The sequence below is a fragment of the Barbus barbus genome, assembly GCF_936440315.1.
Source record: "Barbus barbus genome assembly, chromosome: 37".
Lineage (NCBI taxonomy): Eukaryota > Metazoa > Chordata > Actinopteri > Cypriniformes > Cyprinidae > Barbus > Barbus barbus.
Window position 1 is genome coordinate 7,536,789 of NC_136715.1, and position 25,535 is coordinate 7,562,323.

General features: G+C 37.0%; 1 protein-coding gene across 1 annotated transcript; it reads left to right on the top strand.

Moving 5' to 3' along the window:
• Nucleotides 1–4,432: 4,432 nt before the first annotated feature.
• On the top strand, nt 4,433–24,837 carry LOC306856902 (phosphatidylinositol 4,5-bisphosphate 3-kinase catalytic subunit alpha isoform-like). Its single transcript, XM_079396445.1, has 21 exons — nt 4,433–4,776; nt 5,629–5,733; nt 6,910–7,324; nt 7,842–8,051; nt 15,240–15,490; nt 15,966–16,211; nt 16,412–16,497; nt 17,387–17,492; nt 18,290–18,442; nt 18,783–18,917; nt 19,504–19,628; nt 19,752–19,998; nt 20,089–20,192; nt 20,315–20,486; nt 21,268–21,374; nt 22,047–22,168; nt 22,275–22,353; nt 22,499–22,669; nt 22,780–22,897; nt 22,990–23,144; nt 24,200–24,837. The coding sequence occupies exons 3-21, from the start codon at nt 6,973–6,975 to the stop codon at nt 24,468–24,470; spliced, it is 3,210 nt and encodes a 1,069-aa protein (XP_079252571.1). The 5' UTR covers nt 4,433–4,776; nt 5,629–5,733; nt 6,910–6,972; the 3' UTR covers nt 24,471–24,837.
• The last annotated feature ends 698 nt before the right edge of the window (nt 24,838–25,535 follow it).

Sequence of the window (25,535 nt, forward strand, 5' to 3'; positions counted from 1 at the left end):
CCAGTTAGACGTGCGCCGTATGCTTCAAACGTCCAGCAGGGTGGTGTTTTCAATCGCATATGGTTTCAAAAACACAAGAAATACGTGGGAAATATTGTACAATTGAGACAGAGGGAGATTTGAGTTGCTATAATACATGCATTGGAAAATCGTATTCGTAATCACAATTCCAGTTGTCGGAAATATAGTGCAATTGCATTTACGTCTCCCTCAGCCTAGTTGGTACAGTCCAACTCCAATCGAAGTGAGAATCTGTACGATTCAGCAGCACGCGCAAAGAGAGGATGCGCGAGCCTGTGACTCGATGTGTGAAGTAGTCTACTTGAGGTAGTGTACTTCATTACTAATATCTGTATAGTTTAAAATTAAGTACTGAATATGAATACTTGTATTTTACTCAGCTTCATTTCCAAGGCTACTTTATGCACCTTAAATTCAATTTAGACGTTCAAACTACAAAGTAAATATTTATTGAAATAATCAACAATAAATTGAGATGACATATTTTACAACTAATTGGGAAAACTTATTCAAGTATGTGACAATTTTATTCAAGTATGTTTCAGCAAGGTCCTTGACCATGATTTTTAACTGAGTAAATGTTTGTCAGTCATTCATAATAATACTTAAAATATACAGAGTAGTCTATGATTTCTCTGTATTTTTACACTCATGGAAAGAAATAAAAGCATAGTACTGTCAATAAACAAACTATCCATTGTAATTATAAATCTATTATTAAATATGCAACTATCCAGATCTAAATTAGTACGGATTAAATAAAAACAAACAAACAAACTGTATGTCTATAAGGACAACGATGAAGTAATTTGCTTATGTGGCCTAATTTATTAATCATTTAATATTTTAAACATTTTTTAAATATTAATTCCCATTCTTTAATACATTCAACATTCATTATTATTTATGCAATTGCAATTCTTGAGTGCCTGTAGCATCAAGCAGTCTGTTTAAAGGCATATTTTCGTGTATATGCAGTCTGAAGATGGCATGAAAGATCATATTTATGATTTCTAGGGGTTCCTGACAAGATTCACACTTTATTTCGCTAGTTTAGCACGTGTTTGTTTAACATATGGCTATCCTATACCACAGTGGGATGATCGATTGGGAAAAAAAGGAGTTCAATGGGTTTGTCATCCTCTCTATCTCTGTCCCTCTATGGCAAGCCGGGTTAACATGTAATCTATAAACCGCACTAGTATCTAATGGCGCTTTTCCACTGCATGGTACAGCACAGTACGGCTCAGTACAGCTCACTTTTGGGGGGTTTTCCACTGGGAACAGTACCTGGTCCTTTTTTTAGTACCACCTCTGCCGAGGTTCCTAGCGAGCCATACCGTTACCAAAACATGATGTGTAAACTCTGCTGATCACTGATTGGCCGGAGAAAATCGTCACTGCCTGCGTCATTGAACTTTCGGAACGAGATACAACAGACCCGCCAGATTTAAATCAGCACTCCAGCAAAGAATCGAATGCAACTGTTTTGAATGAGCGCACCTTTTTAAAACAACCAAAAAATGGCTGTGTAGTTGTCTGTTAAGGAAGTACGGATGATCCTCTAATTGATAGCCGAGAAGCGGATCCAGCGAGAGCGTGATGGAGCAACGCGGAATGAAAACTTTTTCAGGAGTCACGGCAGTAGAGGCGGCGCAACTATAACGACACGTGAATAATCCCGCCCACTCTAAAGCGGTACTAAACTGCTGTGGAAACACAAACCGAGCCGAACTGAGCCGTGTCGTGCCGTTCTGAACCGTGTCGAGTCGAGTAGTACCACGCAGTGGAAAAGCACCATAATTTAACGTTACTGGTACTTATTTTTTAAATACTAGTATCTTTTCCATTAAGTACTAGTACTTATTCATTAACTACTAGTGCTTATTTTTTAGGTACTAGTGTCTTTTGTAAAGTTACTAGTACTTATTTATTAGATAGTAGTACTTAATCAGTAGATACTAGTATGTTTTCATTAGATACTAGTGCTTATTTATTAGATAATAGTACTTATGTAATATAATATTAATAATATTAATTAATAATGTAATAATACTTATCCCACTTAGTGAAGAAAGCTCAACAGAGACTTTTCTTCCTAAGAAAACTCAAAAAAACAAAAGTGCCAACCCAGCTCTTAGTAAACTTTTACAGGAGCACAATAGAGAGCATCCTCTGTCACTGCATCACAGTGTGGTACTCCAGCTGCACTGCAGAAAACCGCCGAGCTTTGACCCGGACCGTCAAAACTGCTCAGAGGATCATAGGAATCAAACTCCCGAACCTTGACATGATCTATGCTAGCCGTCTACAGAAGCGAGCTAGCAACATCACCAAGGACCCAACTCATCCAGGACACAGACTTTTTGTACCCCTCCCATCAGGGAAAAGATATAGGACAATCAGAACCAGCACAAACAGACTAAAGAACAGCTTTTTCCCCAGAGCTGTAGCCTGTGCCACCCCCCCCCCCCCCCCCCCCAACACACAAATAGTTAACCCTTCCTCTCTTCTCCCTTCCTCATGTTTGCTGCTAATGCACAAAGACACTTATTGGACATTGTTTGCACTAAATTACCACATTGTAAATAGTGTTATATTTTATTATCTAGACACTCTATGGGACATTCATGTCTGCACTCAACTACTATACTGTAAATACTGTTACATTTCTATCCTTAAATTTATCTTGTCTATTATTATACTAAGTGCCTTCTTATTTTATTTTATACAGTAATTTTATACTTTTACTACATTTACTATGTTCTGTGTGCTGCTTTCTTGTTTTACTGCTGCTGGCCTCTGTGAGCTACCAAACAAATTTCGTTGTATAACTACAATGACAATAAAGTCTCTTTACTTTACTTTACTTTACTTTATGTATTAGGTAATAGTACTTATTCATTAGATACAGTACTAGTACTTATTAAATCCTAGTAATTATTTATTAGATACTAGTACTTATTTATTAGATACTAGCATTTATTCATTAGATGCTAGTACTTATTCATTAGATACCAGTACTTATTTCAATAGTGACTAGTAACTATTATATTGTTACTAGTAACAAATTTGACATTTTTGCCATTGACTTCTATGGGGATCCGTCATTGAGATATCAACTATTCAGTTTTGACTAGTAAGTATTCCACTAGTGACTAGTACTTAATTTTTATGTACTAGTAGTTATTCATTAGGTACTAGTACATATTTTTTAGATACTAGTACTAATTCATTAGATACTAGTACCTATTAAATAGACACTAGTACTTATTCATTAGATACTAGTACTAGATACTAGTACTTATCCATTAGATACTAGTACTTTTTTTTAGACATTAGTACTTATTTATTAGATACTAGTACCTATTCATTAGGTACAAGTGCTTATTTATTAGGTACTAGTACTTATTCAATGGATGCTAGTACACATTTATTAGATAGTACTTATTCGAAATATTACTAGTAATGTTTTTTATTTTACTAGTACATTTTTTTATTGAACTCTACTCTAGCCATTTGGACTAGTCATAACATAAGACGAGTAAAAAAGCAGATCTGACTAGTAAGATAATAATTGTTACTAGTAGTAATTACAAAAGATACTAGTGTCTAATAAATAAGTACTAGTACCTAATGAATGACTACTAGTATCTATTAAATAGGTACTAGTATCTAATGAATAAGTACCAGTATCTAAAAAATAAGTACTAGTATCTAATGAATGCTTACTAATAATATTTAAATAGATACTAGTCACTATAGCAATAATTACTAATAACTAATAAACAAGAACTAGTTATATTTTTTCTTAACAAGAAAAGTATAATTAAATACTAGTCACTATTGGAATAAGTACTAGTATCTAATAAATAAGAACTAGTATCTAATGAACAAGTACTAGTAACTTTACAAAAGACACTAGTAACTAAAGAATAAACACTAGTACCTAAAGAATAAACACTAGTACCTAAATAATAAACACTAGTACCTAATGAAAAAGTACTAGTACCTAATGAATAAGTACTAGTACCTAATGAATAAACACTAGTACCTAATGAATAAGTACTAGTACCTAATGAATAAGCACTAGTACTTAATGAATAAACACTAGTACCTAATGAATAAGTACTAGTACCTAATGAATAAGTACTAGTACCTAATGAATAAACACTAGTACCTAATGAATAAGCACTAGTACCTAATGAATAAACACTAGTACCTAATGAATAAACACTAGTACCTAATGAATAAGTACTAGTACCTAATGAATAAACACTAGTACCTAATGGATGAGCACTAGTACTTAATGGAAAAGATACTAGTATCTAAAAAATAAGTACTAGTGGCATGAAAATAGATACTAGTACGGTTTATAGATTAAATGCTAAGACGGCTTGCCATAGTCCCTCTCCCTCTTGAGCAGCAAGTCACCCTCCCTCTTACCTATCCGGACACTTTGGTTCTTATTTATTCTCAGGATCCTCGCTTATTCCATCGTGACAGCGTTCCTGGCGATTTTTATCCAATCCATCGGAAACTGGACAGCATGTATTTCGTCTTTCTCTCTCAGTGATGAATGATTTGTGTGAAAACACTGCTCGCGATCCGCTGCCGCCGCTGCTGCTGTGATGATGGAGAGGCGGTGTGTGTCAGAGCGGGGCGGCTAGAGGCCCAGCAAAGCCCCGCGCTGGATTTACAGCCCTGACCGAGCGACTGAACACCAATAGCGGATTACCTCACAACAACTCCTCGGTACATACCCATATATACGCATAAACGTAGTAAAAAACTAAACAAAAAACCCAACAATTATTTGTCGTTTCAGAATATAATCTAATGATGCGTCATTGGCGAGATATTTCATCATATTTTATCTCAAAGTTATCGGGTTAGCTATAGCGGATTAGCCTAGCGGCTAGGTGGCTAAAGGAATCAATATTTTATTGTTTAAAGAAATAATCCGTCTGTAATGATTTAGTTACACGCCAACTGAGATTTCTTTTTATTTTGGAGTTTTGAAACTCTTGACAAATATAAATGGCAGTGTTCTTTTGTTTTGTCTGGGATTGCTAGGTGGCTAATTATGTATGTGAGCTTTTCAAATGTGTTTCTGCTTTAATAAGATATATTACGTTTATAACATGTGTTTTAATGGTTTAAAATAGTTCAACAAGTTCTTATAAATTTCAGTTTGTTTATGAAAACAAACGGTGTAGTATTAAGCTGGCGTGTAATGGTCATATTATATTAGTGTTTGTTTCTGCTCTGTCATGATTCAGGTGTGTTTGTTTTGACTAGTGGTTTAAATAAATAAACCTGAATATAACATTAAGTTATTGTAATAAACTTGACTTATGTATCTATAAATAGTTAATTTTAGCAAGCGGTTCTCTATCATTGTGGCTTAGTCTAGTCATATGCAAGAATGATAAACCTCTTAATCTTATTATCTTCCCATCTCTGTCACTCTAAACACTGCTGTGGAGGTTTGTTGTGGTTGGTAGTGTTGGCATGGGTATCTGTTGAGTTGTTTTGGCTAAACTGAGCACGCTGGTCCACTTTCCACTAGATACTAAATGTTTGTCCTTCTTGCTGTTGTCACAGTATATTAAGTGGATCTGAAGAGAAGTTATAAAGCAAGCAGATCAGATGGAGATCTGAACTATGATGGACATTTACTTTTACAAGTGGCCCTAACATCACACTAAGGTAAGCAAGAATACTAAACCTTATGAAAATATTGATTCATCTGTTTTTTTTTTTACTGTGAAGAGATGAAAAATAAGCAATAAAAAGTGTGAAAACATGAAGTGGTTAAAACCGTGGCTGTACCAAGATTCACAAAGCTCTGTAATAAACATTTGCATGGTGTTTTACATGAATAAACTGGAAGAACTGCATAGGAGCATAGTCAGGACAAAAGATCTGACGTGTTCATCTCACATGGCCTAGTTTTTAAATCCAATCATTTCAGATCACATATTAACATGCTGTTTGTCAGACGAGTGAATCGCTTTCAGCAGCATTACAGATGCGTGTCTTTTTGTTGGCACATGTTTGCAAGGAAAAACAAGTCATCCACTTCGGAATGAAGTGCCAAATGTTTTTGGCTCTATGTTGTGTGGAAATATCGCTTCTCTCTCACAGAGTAATACATTTCTGTCATTGCTCAGTGATGTTGGGTTGTACTGAACTTCCTGTAAGCATGCTTTTTTGTAAGACAGATGTAAGCAATGTGACCGCGTTAAATGACTGTTGTTTTCATGGTTTAGTACTAGTGTGTATATTTGTGTGTGTGTCTTTTAGGTACCATTCAAAAGTTTGGGGTTGGTAAGTTGGTAAGTCTCTTATGCTCACCAAAGCTGTTTTTACTTGATAAAAAAAATTGTAAAAACAGTAATATTGTAAAAATATTGTTACAGATTTTTTTTTTTGTTGAAATATATTTTGAAATGTAATTTATTCCTGTGATACAAAGCTGAATTGTCAGCATCATTGCTCCAGTCTTCAGTTTCACATGATCCTTCAGAAATCATTCTAATGCGCTGATTTACTGCTCAAATTTATTTTCAATGTTGAAAACAGTTGTGCTGCTAAATATGTTTGTGGAAACATCTTACAGACCCCAAACTGGTAGAGTATATATAACACGGGTTAATGAGTAGCATCGCCATTGTTATATCCAAGTTTATTATGCTTGTTTGCGATCTATGTTCCTGTTTTGTCTCTCAAGACCTAATTTGTTTGTTGGACATGCTGACTTGTTTATCTGAGGTGTAGTTTGCAGCGCTGAACATTTTGGCTTATCTGTTGAGTTTATTAAAAACAGTGCATAATGTCAGGCGTGTTGACAAAACAAACTTTATTTGTCCTGTTCCCCTTTAGGAGAAACAGAGGTTGGAGATTTTTTATTTTCATTCCTTTTGAAGATTGTGAGGACTTCACATCATGCCTCCAAGACCCTCCTCGGGAGAACTATGGGGCATCCATTTGATGCCCCCCAGGATTCTGGTGGACTGTCTACTGCCCAATGGCATGATCCTGACACTAGAGTGCCTCCGGGAGGCCACTCTCATCACAATCAAGCATGAACTGTTTAAGGAGGCTAGGAAGTACCCCCTCCACCATCTGCTGCAGGAGGAGACCTCCTATATTTTCGTCAGTGTAACGCAAGAGGCAGAACGTGAGGAGTTCTACGATGAGACGAGAAGACTTTGCGACCTTCGGCTATTCCAGCCCTTCCTAAAAGTCATAGAACCTGTAGGGAACAGAGAGGAAAAAATCCTCAACAGAGAAATCGGTAAGACTACACATGGGCTGTTTTTTCTATTATTTACTGTATGCATATGTAGCACTTGAAACAACTTCAAAGCATTTCAAATCAGTTATGACAGATTTTACAAATTTTCCTAAATCCCTATTTCTGAAAAATGTGTGCTACCATTCAAAAGTTTAGAGTTAGCTAAATTTTTATTAAATTGATCAAATTGACAAAGACAATTATAATTTTGCACATTTAAAACTAATGCTGTTCTTTTGAACTGCCCTTTCATTAAACAGTACAAAAAATATCATAGTTTCCGGAAAAATATTAAGCAGCACAGCTGTTTGCAAAAGTGATAGTGATAGTGAAATGTTTTTTGCGTCAGCATATTAGAATGATTTCTGAAGGATCATGTGACACTGAAGACTGGAGTAATGATGCTGAATATTCAGCTTTGCAATAAATTACTTTTTCAAATGTATAAAAAAACTGTTATTAGTTGTTTATAATGCTATTCACAATAATATAATGTTGTTTTTTGTGTGTGTTTCAGGTTTTGCCATCGGAATGCCCGTATGCGAGTTTGATCTAGTGAAGGATCCTGAGGTGCAGGATTTTAGGAGAAATATTCTTAATGTCTGCAAAGACTCAGTAGAGCTACGAGATGCCAGTGGGCCACACAGTCGAGCACTATACGTTTATCCTCCTAACGTGGAGTCTTCAGCAGAGCTTCCAAAGCATATATATGGCAAATTAGACAAAGGTAGGCTTGTACTTTTATAGGAATGTTTTGGGATATTTCAAGTTGTGGCATGTTGTCAGTTCCAGAATATTGAGTGAGGCTTGACCATCTAAATTCAAATTTTCTTCAAGAGAAAAAAAAAAAAAGTATGAGCTATGACGATTTTAGTTCTTTCGAAGTGAGACAACTTTTCTAGTCACTTCTGCCTATGCATTACCAGCGTGATTTCCTGCAGGGGCTGGTGCTCTCCCTGGCAGTGGCAGGTCGCAGCGCCACTTCCTGTAGCATTCCCTGATGCCACGGCAGCTGTCAGATTTCTTGTGGCAGCTGCCATGGTTTTTGTAGCCGTTTCTTCTGTTTGCTCCGTTAAAAACTACGCTGTTCTCAGTGGTGATTGATGGTGTTTTAAAATATTAAGGAAAAGTTCCCACAGGTGTGTTATTTATTATTATTATTATTATTATACATTTTTATGTATCAGCTGCCAGAGTTCATGCCAGGAGTCACGATCGTTTGTTGCCGTTTCTGCTGTAAACTACAGTTTTATTTTTAAATAAAAGATTTGATGATGCGACCAGAATATGAACCGAATAAGCTAAATTGAAAAAAGCTAAATTGGCCGTATCAGAGCCACACTGCGCCGCAGATGTGTGCAGTGTGAACTGTCTAAGCATGAATGGTAGGCAAAGCCCCTTATACTTGAGATATTAAGTATAATATACTTGAGATATTATACCACGTATTAAGTGTTTCTTGGAGGTTATAGTACATTGAAGAATGATCATATGACAATTTACGTACACCATGTGACCTGTAAATGCCAAAAAAAATGTTTCCATTGCACTTTTGCGAATTAATCCTTTTTCACATTGCCTGAAAAACCACCTCATGCGAGCGTAAAATTTTTTTTTGCAATATATGGGCGTTTTTGCGAAATTGACACGTTTCCATTAGGCGTATTTTCAATACGCAATTTCAATTTGTGCAATTTGAAGGGTAATGGAAACACGCCTTATTTTATTCTGTGGGCACCACTTAGACATCCAGCTATTGAGTGACAGCAGTCTGCTGTGAATCTCGTCACCCCGGTAAACAGGGAAGGGGCCAGAGCATATTACAGTGTCTGACATCGTACTTGCAAGTTCACACACCTCTTTAACATTATTTTTAGTGATCTCCAACTGGCGAAGTCGAACATCATTAGCGCCGATGTGGATAACAATCTTACTGAATTTACGTTTAGCATTAGCCAGCACTTTTAAATTTGCCAAGATGTCAGGCGCTCTGGCTCCCGGGAAACATTGGACTATGGTGGCTGGTGTCTCTATTTTCACATTCCGTACAATAGAATCGACAATAACTAGAGCACTTTCATCAGGTTTCTCAGTGGGTGCGTCACTGAGGGGGGAGAACCTGTTTGATGTTTTGATTGGAACGGAAGAGCGGTGTTTTGACCCACGACTAGGCCGCCTTACAGTCGCCCAGTTGCCCTGCTGCATGGGCTCTAATGCCGGAACCGAACAATGTACAGGACTCCCTGAACTAGTCGCGTCCATGGCCGTATCTACAGCCCTCACATTTTTACTTTCCTCAACTGAAGTTTGGACGCGTGTCTCTAATTCTGAAACCTTCTCTATTTCCCTGCATTTATCACATGTGAATCTATTTCCCTCATCACCGACAGAGAGAGATAAACTGTACATGTGGCAATCAGTGCAAACAACAATACATTTACATTTACATTTATTCATTTAGCTGACGATTTAGCGACTTACAATTGCTATATATGTCAGAGGTCGCACGCCTCTGGAGCAACTAGGGGTTAAGTGTCTTGCTCAGGGACACATTGGTGTCTCACAGTGGATTCGAACCCGGGTCTCTCACACCAAAGGCATGTTTCTTATCCACTGCGCCATCACCAGGAGAAGCAGGAGAAGAAGCCATTACTCATTGATGAATGATACCAACTTAACTTACCACTTACCACTGTTGTTTGATGAACTCGTGAAAAACGGAGCGAGAGAGAAATGAAACAATAATAGGTGTGAATGGAACCACGAGTAACAAGCTAGCCGGCTAACGAATGCTAACGCGCTGCTCTCGCAGTTTTAAAAGCGAACGATCAAATTAGTTCGATTAGTTTGATAGATAATACCAGAAATATGGTTGGAATGTAGTTCAAATCTCTCAGCAGTACAACAGACAGGAACAGACTGAAGCAATCAATCACTGAGCAACGCTCTGTCATGGTAGAATAGAAAAGGGTCCTGTCCAAACTGTTGCTATAAAATTAGAAGCACACAATAAATAACCAATAAATGATTTGTTAATGTTTATAATAACCAATAAATGATTTGTTAATGTACTACAAACACTTTTTTTCATTTTTATCACATATAAGGCAGAATAGTTTCTGTACTGTTATAAATGATGTGTCAAGTAGCACTGAATTGTTCATATAATTTATTTATTACCTGTAGATGATTGAAAAAAGCACAAATAAACCATATATTGTCGCAATAGTGTCTTCACATTTCCAAAGGTTTCTGCCTTTTATTCAGATAACACAGTGATAGCTGGACGCTTTTGTCCATATTAGAGATTTCCTGGTAAATTGTAAGTTATTACTTCTATATGAGTCCGTCTTGCACTTTCTGCATCCTCCGGCTTCGTGTATGTATATATGTGTGTGTGTGTGTGTGTATATATACATACATACGCTTTAGTTTTGGGTCCAATTCTCACTATTACCTTACTATTGACTTTTGCCTCAATAAACTCCTTACTATAAAGGTATAAGGTAAGATGTAGAATATGCTCACGCATAATAAGTAGAGATCGACCGATATATCGATTTACCGATATTTTTCCCGATATTTAAGCATTTTTCCATAATCGAATATCGGTTTTGTAATATCGGATTCCCCGATAAACACCGCCATCTTGTGGACGTTTTCAGAATTGCGCGCAGGATCGCAATTGCAGCGCATCTGAGGGGAGACGAGACAGCAACGGCGTGCAGGTACTTGATTTGCTGTAGTTAGTAAACTATTTAATATTACAGGCATTAATGCACAAATTAGATGTATTACATAAATGCCTGATATATAGTTTAAATGCAACTTGGCTCTAAGAAATATGATAAATAAGATACTCTGTCAAGCCCTGTCCCTTTAAAGATAGGCTATAACTTTGCCTGAAATAACACAGCCATGAATTAGCACATGGTGGAAATAAAAGCGCTGAATTTAATTCTCTCTGTGGTCTATTAGTCTCGTGAAGTCGGAGTCACATAGATAATCCGTCGAGTCCTCTCCCAATAAAGACGTAACTTTGCATGAATTAAATAATACAGCCATGAATGATTGCATGTTGGAAAGAAAAGCATTGAATGTAATTCTCTCTCTGTTGTCTATATGCTCATCATTAGTCTCGTGAAGCCGCTTTCATATTGCAGTTCACTCAGCGGGTTGATGCTCAAGAAATGCTCAGCACGGCCACCGCATGTAACTTTTAACAAGATTCACTTTTTTGAAGCACCCTAAATTGTATTAACACTTACTATATAACCATTATTTCGTTTATAAACATCTAAATTAATACAACTCTATGGAAATTAATAATTTATTATCTCCGCGATCGATCGCAGTTTGAGTAGCCTATAGTTCTGTGTAAAGGCATATAAACCGCGCTGTCAGCAGCATAATTTAGAGCATGCCAGTTGAGAAATGCAATAAAATACAATGCTTGTTATACTCCAATATTCCAGAGAATATTATTCCGTGAATTAACATTATCCAGTGAATTATTCTTCACTCTTTATCCTATTAAACAGCTTATAAACCTACTAAAACTGTAGTTAAAAATGAAGTTGATATGACTCCTTTCCTTTATTTTCTCCATTTGAAAACATTAGACTTTCTATGTTCATTTTGCTTACTGCTAATATTAGTGTTGCTGCTAAAGCTTTTTATAAATAAAATGTTTTTTATTGTTGTAATACGAAGATTAAATTGAACATGACAGGGCTCTAGACTGCGACCAAAATGGTAATTGTTTGCGAGTTAAAATTTGACGTGGTCGCATTTGTACGAGTGCCAGGTCTGCGCTACTCCAAAGCGTCTGCTTCATACAGCGCGCGCTGCCAGCCGCAGCACATTATAGCAGGAGTCAGATTTCACTGATCACGTGAAGAGAGGTGCTATCAGCACGAGCGCTTAGTGGGTAGAGCCTGGTTCATACTCGCCGCGTCAGCACGAGCGTGAAGGTGCGCGTCGCGGATGGAGCGCAACGGATGGATTTGTTTTCAAACTAAAGTAAAAGACCGCTTCTTAAACCAGAGAAGGTGAATGTGGTGGTATTCTTGTAGAAAAAACTCCTGTCAGCTACAGCCAGTTTAGTTTTACTTTTCTTTTTGTTTTCGTTTTGAGAAGCTTGTTATCTTTGCTGTTTACCTCAGGTTATGCTATGGAGGCTTTCCTTAATTAAAAAAATATATATATTAATATTTATTTGCTTCCTCAGAGTTTGCTAAACATTCTGTAATATACTAGGTATATAGTACAGCATGTGGTGTGTCCTATGCCATGCCTCGTCTTATTCGTTTTTGTTGATAAATGTTATGTAAGAGTTTGTCATTGTCAACGTACTGTTTTATTGTTGTTGCGCTTTTTAATTAAGAATAACAATGAATCCATCTTTTGTTTTAGTCTTAAAAAGTTAAAGGTGTATAGATATAAGCAAAACAGACAATGATCTTTTCTTGTAAAATGTGACACCAAGATCGCAAATTTGAAAGTAAAAAGCGCACGAAAAAAGGAATTCCTGTTCACAAAATTTAAATCACAAATAATACAGATGAAAAAGAACAAGTTGAATGTTGAAAACTTTCGTTACCATATAACTATAAACTATGATAAAAGTTCATCAGCATGCAAATGTTGTAGCAAAAACAAAAAACAAATTGCAACCAAATTATGTGCTCGTGCGCAAAAGTGAGATCAGTGGGAAGAATGAGTCTAGAGCCCTGCGTGAAAGACTGCTAATTCTCCAAAAAAAATTTGTTAAGATGACTGAAAGGAGGAAAAACCAAAGTGAAGTATGGACTTACTTCACGCAGTCATTTATTTACTTTATAACAGTAAATAAATATCGGTTCTGCATATCGGTTATCGGGCACATAGACATGCAAATAATTGGTATCGGTATCGGTTCTAAAAAATCAATATCGGTCGATCACTAATAATAAGGCATTAGTATGTGCTTTATGAGTACTAATAAACAGCTAATATAGTAATATGCAAGCAACTAGTTAATAACTAAAGTGTTACATTTAAATACATTTAAAAAAAAATTTGTGTGCGCGTGTGTCTGTGCGTAAACAGTATTGGCTAGCGGCAGCTGGGCACTCCTTATCTGTGTGTATGTTCTTTATGGGAAAATACTTATGCAATTTAACTTATTGGGTTCATATTCTGGTCGCATCTGCTTGTTGGTATATAATATGCATCATCCAATCTTTTATTTAACAATATAACTGTAGTTCACCTCTTTTTCACGCTTTCTTTCGCTTTTAAATAGCTTGTAAAAGCGGGTTGCGCATTTTACTCTCACTTCCAACTTAGTGCCAATTTGGTGTAAAGCACTTGTTCATTGTTAGTTCGTTTGAGTTTTGCCTCTTTTCCTCACTTTCCTTCGCTTCTAAACTGCTTAAAAGCGATTTTACTTTCACTTTCGAACTAGCGGCAATTCCCCGTCCATTCAAGCATCAACAAAACTCAACTTAGCCTATATATAAATCATAGAACTTTTAACGAAACAAATCAAAATACACCATCCTATAGGCTATGCCTAATATAAAATAACAAATAACTTACACAAAGTTTAAATAGCCTTGGTAGGCCTATGCAAAACTGAAAATCAGCAAACACTGTGGAGCCTTTTAAATAAGAAACAAATGTAAAAAAAAAAAAAACCTTTCAAAATTACCTTAAATGTAGTGTCTGTTCTCTAACTGAATGAAATTATTTTTATTAGCCTACTATAAAAATCGAAACGACAGTGACTCTACAATTAAAAACTGAACACGGCAGCTCAATACAGCGTGCTGAACGACAGTCGCATCTTATATTAGATTTCATTCACGTGAGGAGAGTGAATCGAGCTGAGTGGGTCGAGCAAGTGACATACAGGGGGTGTGGCTTAACATCGCAGAAAGCCTAGTCCCATTCCTGTTAAATATTTACATACAACATGAAATGTATACATTAATCAGCGGTTTACCTTTTTTTTTTTTTTTTTTTAGACCAGTATTGTGTCCTGTTTGTGTCATGACTTGTATGTGAGCATCAAAAATCTGAGATATTTTAAAATACTGCCTAATGTACACTTGTATATCGATATATCGATTTAACAATTTGTTTTGCACCATTCCTCAGATATATCCCTAATTCCCATGCTTTAAAATGTCTTAGTAAATAATTTTTATCTTTATTTTACAGCGAATGAAAATGTATTAAAATAAAATAATTATATATCATTTTTAAAAATATTAAAGGAAATTTTGAGGAAAATATAGATTAATTCAAATATTTGAAATATAATCAATGATTTTATATTTGATATAAATTGATTTAACATGGTAGTCTTATGCCAGCACATTATTGAAGAGGTACTTTCAAAATAGTGTGATATTTTTGCATGTTGCATGTACATTAAGTGTGCTGCCCAACTGCCTGCTAGGCTTCGATTGTCTTTTTGTTAATACACACTAACAGACCAGTCGACACTACTGGCTGTTGTAATTGATAGCATGCCATAAATGCTGCACATTGATTCTGAGGTTGAAAATAATGTGGAATGTTTCTTTATGGGTTGCTGCCAATAGTAATCTTTGAAGTGTTGAGTCTTTCCTGGAAGTTTTTTTATTGCAGCAATTCTGTTTTCTTTCTTATGTGAATGGGTGTTGTAGTAGTAGTAGTAGTCATGAAGCATGTGATGCTTGTTTTTGCTTTTACCCTCAGTTTCCTCTTAGCCTGGAGGAATTTCCTGACAACTTCATTGGGATGTATTCAACATTCAGCCTTTCTTTTTAACGCACTCAGTTGCCATGTGGGATTAATTGTTTGTTCTCACATGCTTGATGCCTGAAGGAATCAATTCAATAATGCTGTTCCTGTTAACGCTCCGATTTTCTTATTTGTGTGCTAGGTCAAATCATTGTGGTTATCTGGGTGATCGTCTCACCCAACAACGACAAGCAAAAGTACACACTTAAGATCAATCACGACTGCGTACCTGAGCAGGTGATCGCCGAAGCCATCAGGAAGAAGACAAGGAGCATGCTGTTGTCAGCCGAGCAGCTAAAGATGTGCGTGCAAGAATATCAGGGCAAATACATCCTGAAAGTCTGCGGCTGTGACGAGTATCTGCTGGAAAAGTACCCCATCAGTCAGTACAAGGTATTCAGCCGATTTTTGGCCTCACTAAACTACCTCAAATGCAAACAATTGCGTACATGTTCTTGAATAATCATCTGTTATTCTGTGTATGAATGCATTTTCTGTGTTCATTTTTTTTAGTCCTCATGCTGCTTTTATCCAGTACATATTTATGGTTTGGGCACTGATTAATTAGCTATATGAAAGGTCTAGTCGTCTCAGATTTTTCAGGATTTTGGCACTGGTCATGTGTTTGTTTCAGGCTTTCATTATCTCAAAACCAGCCAGTACACAGAATGCAAATGAGTAGTCTCAGTATCTGGATGCATTTGAAGTTTTATATCGTGCCAACAAAAAGTACTGCCAGAAGTAGTGTTTAGAACACTAAAAATAGCTCTGGACATTTTGGATGACTTTACGGTCCATGAGATGTGCTGATTATGTGGCTTTATGAATGAAATCTCTCTCTGTTTGTCTCTTTCTCTTGTTCTGTCAGTATGTACGGAGTTGCATCATGCTGGGTCGGTTGCCAAACCTCATGCTTATGTCCAAGGACAGTCTTTACTCTCAGCTGCCTATGGACAACTTCACCATGCCCTCCTACGCCCGCCGGATCTCCACCGCCACACCTTACATGAACGGAGAGGCCTCCACCAAATCCCTCTGGACCATTAACAGTACTCTAAGGATACGGGTCCTCTGTGCCACATACGTTAATGTGAATATTCGGGACATTGACAAGGTGTTTAGCTGATGTCTTTTTGTATTCTGAAAGTCTTTTATTATACAAAGTGCATGGGAAGTGTTTGGGGAGATAGCAGAAGTTCAACATTGTGAAAGAACAGGAAGCTGTTGGTGTGTTTCTTTTAATAATTGTGTGACCTTTCTGCACTAGCGTTTTCTTGAGGCTGTTTGCTCATAGGTTTTTACCTTTTGTTTCAGATTTATGTGCGGACAGGGATCTACCATGGTGGAGAACAGCTGTGTGATAATGTCAACACACAGCGTGTGCCGTGTTCAAACCCAAGGTACCATGTGATCACTTGTCTTATCTGATACTACAGTTGATTCATTACTGAGAGAAAGTGTCTGTTTCCACCATGGATTTGTTTTTTTTACTTTTTATCACACAATTCTTTCTCGCAATTATGAATATATCTTGCAAATGCAATTTTGAACTTATTTTTTTTTTTTTGAACCGAATTCTGATTTGATATCTTTTTTAACAGGAGCCTAAATACATGGATGAAAGGGTCTGTCTGTATTACAAAATGCATATTTTGTTCAAAAATGTTTTTTGGTTTTGGTTCGTATTTATATTAATGCACAGAATCACATATTAAGTTCATGAAGTGCACTTATGAGATCGCAACTCGCAATTCTGTGGAAAAAGTGCAAGATGTTATCTCATAATTGAGAGATAAACTACAAAATAAGAAAATTGCAATTATCTTTATTTTTTTTATTCTATAGCAGAAACAAACTTCCATATTTATTTGTAATGTAGTAAAAACCAAAGTGAACTGAAGTATGCAGATGTGCTATGCTGGCTTTAAATGTCAAACGAGTGCTTGAGTCTGCAGTCTTTCTGAGAAGAAGTGTCATTTTTCTTGGTAATCACTGTGACACATAAACACCCCACCTCGTCTTATTTCAAAATACCCCCCTCATTTATGCTAAATTCACTGCAGAGTGTGTGAGTGGCTTTGTACCACTAATTGAAACCAATAGGTCCATGCTGTCAGTGGGTAAATACATGTACTTCAGTCTAGTAGACACTGGCCATATGATAATTAGTCATATTCATTTCTCCCATATGTCAGTAATTGCCCTCAGTGTGCCAGTGGTGGCTGGAAATGCTAAATGACACATTTTAAAAACTGATAGAATGCTGACATTATCGCTCTCTGTTTCCAGGTGGAACGAGTGGCTGACCTATGACATGTACATTCCCGACATCCCCCGGGCGGCTCGCCTCTGTCTCTCCATCTGCTCTGTGAAAGGAAGGAAGGGGGCAAAAGAGGTAATGACTTGCTTTTCTGTAGTGTTGTTATTGTAGAGTAAAACTATTTAAAAATAGGGTTTTTTTATTGAAATAAAACTTAAAATATAAATATTCATATGAAAACATTTAAACGAAAAACTACCAAATGTTGACTTGGCAACTAACTGAAATAAAATAAATTTAAAAGGATAGTTCACTCAAAAATGTAAATTCTGTCATTAATTACTCACCCTCATGTCACCCTCATCTTTGGAACAAAAAATTAAGATAATTTTGATGAAATCTGAGAGCTTTTTCACCCTCCATAGACAGCAACACAACTGACACGTTCAAGGTCAATACTTTTTGTGCACAAAGAAAACAAAAATAACAGCTTTATTCAACAATTTCTTCTCTGCTGTGTCAGTCTTTGACGCGTGTTCAAGAGAGTATCGTGATACATGCGTGTGGTGCCGCTGACGTAGAACCCAGATGCACTGCGGCTTGTTTGCAAGTAGACGAATGCACACGCATTGAATGGGCGTCGAAGAATGACATGGAAGAGAAGTATATATACAAAAATAAGTTAAAGCTAAATAGAAATGACAAAAAGCCTATAAAATAACTACTGAAATTAATATATATATATAAAAATAGTCTATATATAAAATAAGTCTAAAAATAAAAGCCAAGTCAGAATATTAATAGTATAAATAAATTACACTAAAATAACAATGTATTTAAGACTACTCTTACCTCACCCTTGTGAGAATGCAGTTCAGAATGGTTATTTACAGTGTTGCTTCAGAAATGAACATTTAAATGATCTTCTACAGGAGCACTGTCCACTGGCCTGGGGAAATGTCAACCTGTTTGACTACACACACACTCTGGTCTCAGGAAAGATGGCACTGAACCTGTGGCCAGTACCACACGGCCTAGAAGACCTCCTCAACCCCATTGGGGTCACGGGCTCCAACCCTAATAAGGTTTCCTCTCTTGCATAACCTCTTTGAGCACTAAACCACTTTAATAAGCTCTAATTTGATTCCTCTGTGTTGTATAATCTGAGGTGACATGGTTAATCAAGAGCGTATGGTCTAAATCTGTTTATTCAGTGTTGTGTTTATAATTTTAATTGGTTATTTTTTTTTATTTATGAGAAAAATCTTAGACTAATGGCCTTACATACAGAATACAGAATTAATACAGAATTCAGGAGTGCAACGGCATAGATGCTAAAACTGTTTTAGTTCTTAGTAAAGTGTTATTTAGTTACCAGCATTAGGCTGTACTTTTCATTTATGTATTTATTTATTTTTGCTCTAGGAAACCCCATGTCTAGAGCTGGAGTTTGACCACTTCAGCTCACCTGTTAAGTTCCCTGACATGGCCACGATTGAGGATCACGCTAACTGGATAATATCAAGGGAGATGGGATACAATTACTGCCAGTCTGGACAGGTGAGCCTACAGACACACATCCTAATTAATTAATTATAGTGACACACTTCCTGCTGCTATTAATACTCTTTACAAGCCTGTGGAGCATGAGAAACATCTCTGTCGTTCTCTACGGTCTAGAGTCATTATTTCAATTATTAATTATTATGTTCATTTATTTGATTTTGTAATATAGCTCAGCAGTGACCATCCACTTTTTTTTTATTTTGAAATATTGGTCCTTTTTTTTTCCACTCTCAAATAATTACGTTCACATGATCCTTAAGAAATCATTCAGATATGCTGATTTGCTACTCAAGAAACATTTATTATTATTATCAATGCTGTTCCCTACTTAATATTTTTTGTGGAATAATGAAGTGTCGTTAAAGTCTTCCTGACCTCAAACTTTTGAATGGAAATGTGTATATAAAATAAAATGGGAAAAAATAAAAAGTCAAACATTTGTAAATATTGCGATATTTTAAATATTAATTTGTAATTGTTAAACATTAATAAAATATGAATTTAGGTTCCTTTCCAAGGGCAGTTTTCTTTATGAAATTCGTTCTCTATTTATTAATTGAGTTTCTCATCTGACTAACAGAGCAGCAGACTGGCCCGAGACCATGCCATGACGGAGACAGATATAGAGCAACTTCGTCAGCTGAGCAACAGGGACGCGCTTTCTGAGATCACCGAGCAGGAAAAAGACTTCTTATGGAGACACAGGTAGTCCAATGCCGCCATAAGCTCTCCTCATTTTGGTGTCCGTTGGCACAAAAGTTAATTTATTTATATTTTTAATTTACATTATGAAGTGATTTAAAATTGTGATTGTGTTTTCTACTCTAGGCAGTATTGTGTAAATATTCCAGAAATCCTGCCAAAGATTCTCCTGGCAGTGAAATGGAATTCCAGGGATGAAGTTGCACAGATGTATTGTCTTCTTAAAGACTGGCCTGCAATAAAGCCTGAACAAGCCATGGAGTTGCTTGACTGTAACTATCCTGATCCAATGATCCGAGACTTTGCAGTTCGGTGCCTTGAGAAGTATCTGACTGATGACAAACTCTCACAGTACCTCATTCAGCTGGTTCAGGTAAGACTGATGTATTCAGTTATTGATGATAAATGTCCTTATTGTGTTTACTTGTTGATTTTTCAATGTTTCACATTTCATTTGTTGAAGGTTTTGAAGTATGAGCAGTATCTTGATAACCCACTGGTGCAATTTCTGCTGAAAAAAGCTCTTACCAACCAGAGGATTGGGCACTTCTTCTTTTGGCATTTGAAGTAAGCAGTTTCCTCTCTTTGTACTCTTTTCTGTCAGGCTTTTACGCACAGTGACGTACATATCCTGATGTTTTTGAAGCTCCAAATGAAGTTAAATTGTAACCTATCTTGTTGGGTTGCAGGTCAGAAATGCACAATAAAACTGTGAGTCAGCGGTTTGGTCTGCTGCTGGAGTCGTACTGTCGGGCATGTGGCATGTACTTGAAGCACCTGAGCAGACAGGTGGAAGCCATGGAGAAGCTCATCAACCTCACAGACATTCTCAAACAGGAAAAGAAGGATGAAACTCAGAAGGTAAACTCAGCCTTTGATCTTCTCGTCTCACCTATAAGTAGGTATGTGGATGGGCACGTGAGGTTATATTAGGAGAGTATTTACGTACACTGCAAATGAAACCCTAGCTGTTAGATTACATTTACAGAGGATACAACATCCACTCTGTGAGGTGATCCTTAAAAAGCACTCAGGCATTACTTTAAACATCCCACTCAATGTTGTTAACGGAATGAACTTGAGCTTGAATCAATTAAGTTGTTTTGCGTTTGCTGAGGATAAACTTGGATCAGGTTTGAAGAGGCCAATGGCTTTTCTGTGCATCAGTGTGAGAAGCTCCTCATTATGGGGGCTCAGATGTGATGCTCATTATTTGATGATTGAAAAATCATTTGAGGAATCAGTAAATCACTTTAGAAATTTATAAGCAAATTGGAAAAAATCAATCGATTGAAATTAATTAATGAAAAAATCTAATAAGCAGAGAAAGAGAAAAGAGTTTACAGAGAAAGTAAACAACATCACTGAAAATACAACTTAAAATTTAGTAGTAATTAACATGGAAAAAAATATCAAAATGAAAAGTCATTTTTAATATATGATAAAATGATGGATAAATGCATTTTTATTTTTCATTTAATTTTATTGCACCTGGCTCCTGGTGTATTAGGAAATCAATAATACGGCAGTAGATGATAGAATAATAATAAAAACATTTAATGAAATTAAAATCTGATGTTGACCTTAGACAAATATTTTTAAGTACTGACTTTTATCTGAAAGTGTTGTTTCGGTTTTTCAGGTGCAAATGAAGTTCCTGGTGGAGCAGATGAGGCGACCGGACTACATGGATGCACTCCAAAATTTCACCTCTCCACTCAACCCTGCCCACCAGCTGGGTAACCTACGGTGAGTACCAACGTGCGTAGCATTTACAGCACAGAGAATGTATTTTCACTTAGCAGGGATAGCACATGTCGGTTGTCAGACCTCTGTTGTGTGTGTCTTGTGTTTCCACGTGCTCCCTGTGTTTCCATGCCCATATTTGGTTTGTTTCCTGTCCTCGTCTAGTGTGAATATTGGTTAATTCTTGTCTAGCCATGTTTGTTTAATTGTCTGATTTACCTGAGTATTTAAGTCCTGTCTGTGTTGTGAGATGTCGTCTGGTCTACTAATTACATATGTACCTTTGTGAAAATTAAACACGGGTTTACTACAACTAATGAACTAAATTAAAAGTAAAGTAACCACACATTAACATGGTTTTGCTATACTAGCCATTTAGCTTCACCATAGCATTTGTGGGATTTATGGTAATCAATCCGAATGACTATACGCAATGCACGCATACAGAGCGCGTGGCCCAGGTGTCCAAAACAGACCCTCCCACCTCTGTAATAAACACGGAGATGTTAGTCCCGTCCGAATTGGTACATGAAAATCGCAGACGTCAGGTGATAAGAATCGAAACTCGTACGTAGTTTAGAAAACTAGTTCCGTCCGAATAGGGCTATACTTACCCCACTCTTTCAAATGATAATCTGTTTAATTTCTAACATTGTTTTTCTGTTTGCATGGTAGACTTGAAGACTGCAGAATCATGTCCTCTGCCAAGAGACCGCTCTGGCTGAACTGGGAAAATCATGACATCATGTCCGAGCTTCTCTTCCAAAACAATGAGATCATCTTCAAAAACGGGGATGGTAAGATTTTTCTTCTCTTTTTTTTTTCTTTTTTCTTCTTCTTCACTTTTGGTATGAATTGTCTCTATTTTGTATGGTAAAAAACAAAACCTTTTCCTTTCCTTAGACCTGCGGCAAGACATGTTGACACTTCAGATCATCAGAATAATGGAGAACATTTGGCAAAATCAGGGGCTGGACCTGAGGTATGTGGGCGTAGTGGTAAATGCATACATGCATTGTTCAGCCAAATAAATAGTAGTTAACCAGATGTTAATGTTAAGTTGTTCTTAGTTTCCTGCAGCCAAGAAGTAGAATTTTGTATTAACTCTCAAATTTTTGCTATCCCAGAATGCTCCCCTATGGCTGCTTGTCTATTGGAGACTGCGTGGGTCTCATCGAGGTAGTGAGAAGTTCCCACACCATCATGCAGATTCAGTGTAAAGGAGGTCTAAAAGGGGCACTGCAGTTTAACAGTTCAACACTGCATCAGTGGCTAAAGGACAAGAACAAGGGCGAGATGTGAGTGGCGATTTCTTATTATAATTAAAAAAAATTATTACTTAATTTAAATTCAAAATAGATGTACAATGCGCAATTCAAATGTACAATAAAATAATCTGTGTTTATAGGTATGACATGGCCATCGACTTGTTTACGCGATCCTGCGCTGGCTATTGTGTGGCCACTTTCATTCTGGGCATCGGTGACAGACACAACAGTAATATCATGGTGAAGGATGATGGGCAGGTATGGACCTGATTTTTAGATGCCTTAATGCCATTGAAACATTCAGTCATTATCAATATTCTCATATTGACCTTTCGCTTATGTCCCTACAGCTATTTCATATAGATTTTGGTCACTTTTTGGACCACAAGAAGAAGAAGTTTGGCTACAAGCGAGAGCGAGTGCCGTTCGTCTTAACTCAAGACTTCTTAATTGTGATCAGCAAAGGAGGAACCCAAGAGTCCACTAAAACCAGAGAGTTTGAGAGGTGCGTATGTGCATGTTGGAAGCATTGCCAATTATTTTCCAGTGTGAGCTTAACAGAAACAATTCCTTTGTGTTTCAACATTAACATAGTAATTGGCAGGCAGCTAACTATCCGAGACAATTACAGATTGATTTGAACAATAAAGGCTTTCAAAATGGGCCTCTCGGGCCTCCATCCCAGCAGCCTTTCCTCCTCCAACAATACTCTGACAGCCTGCCGCCTGCCAAGTTTCCTGCATCTTCTCCAGACTTCCGCTTTCTAACAAATCTCCATTTCAGTTGGGACTAAAAGGAGGCTTCAAAAAAAGCAGGATTGTTCTCTATCACTGTGTGTCAGAGGAGTAGACGTCCATGTTTCCACTTGCAAACAACTAAACCAATGATGAAATGGTCTCTGGTGGAAGGACAGGATTAGAGTACAGCTTCAAAAATCCAAATGCTGTTTTATAAAGCATATAATCAAGTTATATTTTAACGTTTTTAGAATTTGTCCATCTTAAATTTAGTAGCTTTATCTATAGAGCACTGCAGGAGTGACAGTTTTGTAGGCCAACACAGAAGTTAGCATCGCTCCCCCTACAAAAACCCAATAGGATTTTGTTTTTAAATTAACTTATTGATTATTGCAGGAAAATAGCTCTGTGACAAACAAAAGTTTATGATTCTTAAATGTTTGGTTAATCAAGATAATCTTTACAAATGAACACTTTTTATAATCACCAAAAATGAAAAGCTAAGCTTTCAGTTTTTATTTCAAATCTTCAAGTTGCAAAGCTCGAGTTAGAATCGTTTACAAGAGCATTTCCATTTTAGCCACTGGTTTTTCCAAGAAATCTTTTAAGAAATCACAAATTCAGGATTGCTGATGTATTTTAAGTTGTCGAATAAAATGTGAAAGTATTTTGAGCTATCGAGTATTGAGCTTGTGTTAATCACAGACCTTATTTCATACATTTAACCAAAAACCTATTTAAAAAAAACATTACTCCTTTCAGTGTTTGGGGCTTTCTATAGATGCAGCAGGGAAGCTGAACGTCTCGCTGTCTCCCCCTACAGGTTCCAGGAGATGTGCTACAAGGCGTACTTGGCTATCAGACAGCATGCCAACCTTTTCATAAATCTCTTCTCCATGATGCTGGGCTCAGGCATGCCAGAGCTGCAGTCCTTTGATGACATCGCTTACATCCGAAAGACCCTGGCGCTGGATAAAACCGAGCAGGAGGCCCTGGACTATTTCATGAAGCAAATGAATGACGCTCACCATGGCGGATGGACCACAAAGATGGACTGGATCTTTCACACCATCCGACACCATGCCCAAAACTGAGCCGACACAGATCCTAGCCCACTGGCAGAATTTGGGGCCGGATAACAGGCAGAAACAAGACCCTTTTTGTAGGATGCACTGCTTGATTTATGCCATGGAGAACCATAGCACTCAAACCTCATGTACAAATGACCTTCAGAGCACTAAAACAATCTGGAAGGACATCTTTTTGTGTCCTCTTGTTTATTTTTATTTTCCCCTGTGAGGCATCTCTTGCCCATTGTCGTCCGGAGTGGTTGTACGTTATAGCTGTAGTTTTGTCCCAGTTTTTTTTTCTCTCCACATCGTGCTGCTCTTTTCCTGGAGAGTCAAATCTTCTTATTAATATACATAATTTTTTTTCTGCGGAAAACAAACCATTGAAGACAAAAAAAAAAGTTCTGCACTCTTCAGGAGCTTTTGTGGGGATGTTCATGTCTTCCTGTTTAAAACTACAAATGCCTTCTAATATGCACGGAACCTCTGAGAACACTAGAAAAACAGGGTATGAAACTTTCTGGTCTGCTACCTGGCCTTTCCTCTCAAAACCAACACTAACCCTGCGAAAGGCAGCCCGAGGCGTAGCAGTAGGAATCTGATGGTGCTGATTTTCGAATTGCGCCCCTGTCCTTTGAGTTCAGTTGGTTTATAATAGGTGAATGATAAGGTTTCGTTCTCTTTTCTTCCTTATATGCACAGCGAGCTAAAATGATAGCCTGAATACCTTATTATGCACTGGACGTGAATATTTTTATTTCCTTTTTATTACGAACTCGCATTTTGGCCTCACAGTAGCACTACATGAGTCTCATACTCCTTATACAGACTTTTCAGAGACATCGGTAACGACATGGTTTGTGTTCTCAATATGCACGTAATGCACTACACAATAACAGCACAGATTTCATGATAGAAAGAAATATTCATTTTTAGGACTACGATATGGGTTTTTTGATGGCCAGTACTGACGGTGATAAGTAAGTAAATGAGTGCTGATTTCCCCTATTTTACACAATATTTACAAGGAATTTTGAGTTTAAAGCATACAAGCAATGTTTGTTTTCGACAAGGCTGTCAGTACTGATG

Excerpts from the sequence above, each read along its gene's own strand:
- LOC306856902 (XM_079396445.1), top strand. The coding sequence starts at position 6,973 with ATGCCTCCAAGACCCTCCTCGGGAGAACTATGGGGCATCCATTTGATG. Across the intron at positions 19,629-19,751 it reads GACTTCTTATGGAGACACAG|GCAGTATTGTGTAAATATTC; the intron begins GTAGTCCAATGC and ends TTTCTACTCTAG. Across the intron at positions 21,375-22,046 it reads CACCAGCTGGGTAACCTACG|ACTTGAAGACTGCAGAATCA; the intron begins GTGAGTACCAAC and ends TTTGCATGGTAG.